This window comes from Drosophila sulfurigaster, chromosome 2R (genome assembly GCF_023558435.1).
Source record: "Drosophila sulfurigaster albostrigata strain 15112-1811.04 chromosome 2R, ASM2355843v2, whole genome shotgun sequence".
NCBI classification, from domain to species: domain Eukaryota; kingdom Metazoa; phylum Arthropoda; class Insecta; order Diptera; family Drosophilidae; genus Drosophila; species Drosophila sulfurigaster.
Genome location: NC_084882.1, coordinates 5,048,684 through 5,055,158, shown reverse-complemented (window position 1 = coordinate 5,055,158; position 6,475 = coordinate 5,048,684). Strand labels below are relative to the sequence as shown.

The window sequence follows — 6,475 nt, the reverse complement described above, 5'->3', positions numbered from 1 at the left end:
CGCATCTGCTGGTAGCCATTGTGAATGAGTGAGGTTGCCAGATCAATCGAAATTGATACTCTGTTCGGTTTTTATCATTCACCCATCGTTTCGACCGTTACAATGTTGTTTGCCAAAGTGTGTTTGTGTATGTGAAGGTATTCATGTGTCTATTGACCGAGTGTCTATGTATATGTGGTGGTTGCTTCTTGCATGCTCAAGAAGACTTGAATGAATCGATACATCCGCAAATTTTACTATAAGGCTGGCGCATGCGCTCATGCTAGCTATTGAAGAGGGATGTCGAGTACTGAGAGTTGCCTTGTAGTGTTGTCTAACGCATTAGTATTAACGGAATTGAATTAATATTTTCCTTTTCTTTATCGGTTTATAATGTTAACAAGTTTAACAAAACATGGATTGAGTTAGTTACAAAAAGAACTTATCTCAAAAAACATAAATTTGAAATATTTTTGTATGTGATTATACAGTTCTTCCAGTGTTTGGCGCTCCACTTCGCGCTCTCTCTGTCTCTCTCTTGCTTTTTTCTTTTCTAAAATGCTCTCATTCCTTTACACATTACTTTTTGGTGGGAAATGAATATATAACAACTCGGTTCGTCGCTCAGTGAAAATTTCATCACCATCGTTGATAGTTCAGCTTTTCTCGCATTCAACGCAACCAAATTTAAAAAAAATTGTAATTTGGCATTTCGTTAAAAATATTAAGGAAATTTTAAAGTATTGCCTGTTAAGTAATTTGAAAAATAATTAACAACAAAAGTGATAAATTTTCAGCTCAGTGTAGCCAAGAAAAAACGTCAAACTCAAACAAAAAAAAACTTGCAAAAAATCGAAACACCGTAAAAATTCTGTATCACTAAGTCACACAGGCAACAAAACGGTCCGTGCTTTTGAGAGAGTGTGCGTGTGTGAGTGTATCGGTGAGTGTATATATGTCTGTACGTGATAAGCGTAGACAGAAGCCGTAACAACAATCCCCAGGCCGAATCTGAAGCGTAGACGCAGACGGAGGCGATTTATTGAATTATATATAAAACAAAAAGCGCTCAGCGATTAAGGCGTTTGGATTGCGACTTCTCGCGAACCACAGCATTCTAATCGGGGTGAGTGGGAAGGTGTGATAGGTAGGCGGTGGGCGGTTGGCGAAGTTTACTCTTGCAAATAATAATTAGAGCAGCAACAAATAAATATTTTTAGCAGCCCAAAAGTATGCAACAAATGAAGAGAGCAAATAAAAAGTATTTTCTTCTTGTTGGAAAGCATTATTGCAAAAAGGGCATTTAGTGTTCGTATACTGCCGATGTGTGAGACCACCACAGCTAAACCATCACAAAGAAAGAAGAGGAAATAAATTGAAGAGACCTCCAGGTGCTGTTTGTTTCTCCTTTTCCTTTGTAGTAGCTAAATAATAAGAGCTTAAAGCCCTTCAGAGCATCCATTGCGCTGTGAATTGTTGGGTAAAGGATGCATTGGGAGAGTGAGGTTTACCACGTGGGTCAACCTCAAAAAAGTTTAAATAGTTCAGACGTGTTTAAAGTACGGATTTATTCTGGTTTCCCCAAAAAGTTCAAAAGTATCAACATAATAAATGTTGGACTTTAGTTCAGTACCAACATTTTAGAAATAACTATAGCATTGTAAGCAGCTCATGGTCGTCCCTTTGGGATATAGGGTGTAATAAACTCCCTATTACGTAAACAATAACATTTTTCGAATTTGTCATAAAAATTTTTTTTGGGCAAAATTATCGCAGTTCTGTCAGATTGCTGTACTATAGCCTAATAAAATAAACTCACATCGCGCAAAGGCAGTTGTCATTGTGACAGTTTGTTTGTCAATGATTAAATTTGTTCGGTGGAGTCATTTGTCAACTTTGACATTTAAGCACGAGCCGAAAACAGCACGAGGTTGGGGAACGCGTGTACAGCCATCGAAATGGCAAATGTCAAATCGAGCCAAGTCGAAACGCCGACACTTTTACAGCTTCTGCTTCTGCTTCTGCTTCAGCTTCAGTCTCAAAGAAACACACAAGCTCTGCTGGTTCCTGTTAGCTGAGCAATTGCTCCGCCCGCGCAGTTTTGCAGCTACCACAACATTACCGCTAGACAGAGTGACGCCATTGCCAAATTACATCGCATATATGTGTAATATGGGAAAAGACTGCTCGCTCAGATTATAGAAGAGAAGCTTATGTCATTAAATGCATTCGAGTTTATTACATTCAAACTTGATGTATTTCCTTTTTTCTTGGTAAATCAAAGTTTACGAATTTTCGCTCTCAATTTATGCGCATATCAGAACCCAAGGACATTCAGTAATACGTTGCACCTACAGCAAATTTGTAGCACGAATAGCAATTTTCTGAGTTAAAGTCGCATATAAGTAGGCAAGCTAAAATTCTAATTGCGACTTTAATTAAGGAAAGTGCGTGTGAACATGTTATTACAGGATTTAACTTGGACACTGCGCAACACATTCACATTTTGAAAATGTTCTCGAGGGACAACTTAAACCAATAATTAGGATTCTATTACTAAGGTGTCGATTTAAAATAAGTAAGAACTTTCGGAACAGTCTTTCCTTAATTCTGACTCTTCTATGCAGCATATGACGTTACACCAATTATTTGAATCTATGTAGTATTTTTGTCGGCAATTTTAAAATATTTTTGAGAGACACAGGGTAACTGGAAATCGGACACTTCTGCTAGATATTTAACATATTTTATAGTTTTCTTGAATTTGTTCGTGTACAAAGCAGGAACTTGCCCTAGTTTCCGACTGGCGAGTGCATTGAACTAAAAATAATCATCGTTCAAGTTGCTATCACATACCACCAATGGCAAAGCAATAGAAACAACAGCAAAAAGAGCAAGAACTGGAGTTAGAGTGGTTGGCAGAGCAACAAAGTATCGCCACAGTCGGGACTTGATACAGTTTATATTTTTTGTGCTCGTTGCAGTTCGTTGCCAGACAATTGAAGTTTGTGAGTTTGTATTTTAATATGCATTTTATACCTTTCATTTTCAGCATTTGACCAAGAAATTTAAAGTCTACTGACGAAGGAAGCTAAACGACAACTGCGCCTGATCGACATTGAACAGCGGACAACTGTTCGACTCCATCGCCCTCCACGGTCAATATTAGTACCATTGCAACTGCTGGGTGTGGGCGAATCTGCGCCCCGCCACCGGTAAGGAGCAGTTCACAGTTCACAGTTCACAGTGAATATTGCTAACTGTCAGCCTTAACCTCTTACGATCGCAATTATTGCACTAAATGCACTCAAATTTACTTTAACACACCTTTAATTCACCAACATATTGATGTGTGCATCTAGCATTAGCCACCGCTTCACAAACTACTCGCTTTAATTTTCAGTTTCATTTATATTTTAGTTGCCTCTAAACGCATACTCGCATTTTAGTTCTCTTTTAAGGGCCCACGTTGTGCTCATTATACTGAAATGGCCCTTAACTGTGGCACGCTTGTGTATTGTGCGTGTTGCACGTTGCGCGTTGCGCGTTGCGCGTTGCGGGCTGCGCTTGTACCCGCGAACATCAGGCTGAAAAGTTTGAAGTGCCTTGAGCCTAAGGCCCAAAACAGCCAATACAAATGTAAAATACGAGATGGCCAAGTATATAGCGTTTTGGCTACAAGTGTTTGACTTGACTTGACAGCAAGCAGCAAGCAACAGCACCACCAACAGAAACCAACTTCAAAGGTGCACTAAGTGTGGCTGCTTCGGAATTGTTTCCCATTGTCCTAAGTTGTCCTTGGCAACTGGACAGTTGGACACTATTTGCACCTTCTCTTTCCACCTGTTGACTGTTAGTGCACAATTAAACCAAAGAGTAATTGTATTTTCTTTACGGTAATATTAATTTTTACGTCTGTGCAGCAGAGTATTTCCATTTAATTTCAATTTGCTTTGCTTTTAACTGCAATTTTCAATGAGCTTTTAGTTTTAGATTTTCGCTTCACACAACACTTTTTCCGTCTCGTTCTCTCAGATCCAAAACCTTTCTCGTTCAATTGAAATCACGTAATTTGTATATTACATCGTAGAAGTTTCATTACAAATTCAATTTCATACTCTACACAATTAATACACTATTAATTTGTGAGTGGCAATCATAAAATAGTCGAAACGTAATCTATAATAATGTATAAATAATTGAAAATTAAATTTAACTAACCGTTTTCTCATCAAGATGACATATGAAATTTTAAATTTGGATTTCCTTCACAAGAAGCGATAACTAAATATTGTTTTGCTCTTGTATTCTTTTACGATTTTTACCATCTTTCACTGTGTGAATTTTCATACGAAGTGATTTATTGCCAACTGGACAATTAGGAATTATAATTATGGCAGGGTCGATTGGGTGTGTTATCGCCCATCTTCAATATATGTATTTAGATTGAAAGACCAGAGAATTATTCAAGTATTTTGTTGCATTTTAAGTTTACATGTAACGCTTTAAACGTTTTGCCTTGCGTAAAATAAAATAAACTGTGAGTCATACGGCGTATACTTGAAATATATAAATAGTACAAGTAAATGCTAGTATGTTCTAGTATTACACTCAATGTCTCAATGCACTTAAATAAGATAAACAATCCGATTCGTCTACTGAATGCTCAAAATTTGAAGCACTTAACATAACTAATAAGCTGGTTTAACCACTTTCAAATTGTATTTCTGTCCTATGGCGTGCCGCACAGGAACCAAAAAGCAGCACCCTGAATTTCTCATCGTTTAAATCAAGCTTCACTTCCAATGTTAATTTCCTGAAGAGAAGGTAAAGACCTTTAAAAGGAGTTGCTCCCCTTCTTAACTCGAGAAGGGTGCATTAGTTGGATAAAACTAATTTCGAATTTCATATGTTTGTCTATTTTCTCTCCCCCCCACCACAAAATGTGTGCTCTTCTCCGCTCTCTCTCTCTCTCTCTCTCTCTTTCTCTTCTTATCTTCTATTATTCTTTCACTGTAATGCGCTGCACCCTTCACTTGCCACCGTGTCTACGTGTCGAACGGGTCTTCTCTAAATCGACGAAACGAAATTCAACCCACCACACCTCGTACACTTACATCATCTACTCCACATCCACATCTACATCCACGTTAATGTCCACAATCGATCAAAATAATCACCATGCGCAGATTTAGCTCGGGAGACTTGTCTTCCGAGGTCGATGATGTTGATCCCAATAGCTTGCCGTCAGCTGCGCGTCCTATACAGGACCAGCCAACGAAGCCGAATGCAGCAGGCGGACCACCGAGCATGCCGCCTCCACCGGCACCAGGACAAGTGCCGCCGCAGCCCGCTGGCGCTGCTCCGGAGTTGTCCCTAAGCTTTGGCGCTGGAAAGGCACCGACTGCAGCGGCTCCAGCGCCACCACGTGGCGTTAGTGCTCCAACGAGCCCAGCCAAGTCGCGAGAGAGTCTCTTGCAACGTGTGCAAAGCTTAACGGGCGCAGCAAGAGACCAGGGTGCTTCCATATTGGGTATGCTATCGTTGGAATCTTGTGACACTCATTACATTCTTTTGCATAGTGTTACAATCACATCAGGGCTGCTAACTGATATTGATTTGATCCCTAGTGATCTGATTATAATGCAATTAAACGAAGTTATAATTATATAATATACAGGAAGTACCGAATCAAGTTAGATTGGTTCGGATTAAACAATAAACATGATAGAAAACTTAAATCAAATATGCACTCTATTAAAGAGGACAAAATGTTATTTTAGGAAAAAAAGAGACGAATGATAAAAACAAACTTTAAAAACGATTTATCATCATGAAAACATGACACAAGACTATAATCGGCAGTAAAATTATGTTGTTATTTTTGTATTGCTAAAAATGTAAATAGAAAGAAATATTATTGAGAAAATAAAATAGTTTTAAGCTTAGGAGTGCTAAGAGAATTATTCAGTAACACAAATTTCGTTTGCAGCCCTGAATTGCACAATTAAATAATTAATACGAACTATCAGTTACCTGAAATAATTTTTTAGGTAACTACAGAGCCGCAATATGTCATTAATGTAATTTGAAATTGATTTTTCCATTTTAAGAGGTAAAATTCATTAAAAATGTAATCCACTCTATTCATTTCCTATAGGAGCTGCAGTTCAGAGTGCCACCCAACGTGCTCCTACCTTTAACAAGGATAGATACTTTACGTTATTGGTGTTGGATGATCAGAATACGGACTGGCCAAAATACTTCCGTGGCCGGCGACTCCATGGTGATTTTGACATACGCGTGGAGCAGGCGGAGTTCAGAGTAAGTTGAGAACAAACTAAATCTGCCAATGCAAACAAACATTTCATTTTATTCCATGTGCAACCACAGGACATTACTGTAGTCTCGAGCGCAGATACCGGACCTGTCGTCACAATGGCCGCATATCGCAGTGGCACCCGGGTGAGTTACAAGTGTTCCTCTGTCTTAAGAG

At 38.7% G+C, this 6,475-nt stretch overlaps 1 protein-coding gene across 1 annotated transcript in view; it reads left to right on the top strand.

The window, feature by feature from the left end:
- The first annotated feature begins 4,729 nt into the window (after nucleotides 1-4,729).
- The window catches only part of LOC133837696 (synapsin-like), a 39,864-nt gene continuing 38,118 nt past the window's right edge, over nucleotides 4,730-6,475 (top strand). The window contains 4 exon segments of the mRNA XM_062268545.1: nucleotides 4,730-4,806; nucleotides 5,169-5,512; nucleotides 6,140-6,303; nucleotides 6,373-6,444. Of these exon segments, the coding sequence (XP_062124529.1) occupies nucleotides 5,290-5,512; nucleotides 6,140-6,303; nucleotides 6,373-6,444 (459 nt within the window). The 5' untranslated portion in view covers nucleotides 4,730-4,806; nucleotides 5,169-5,289.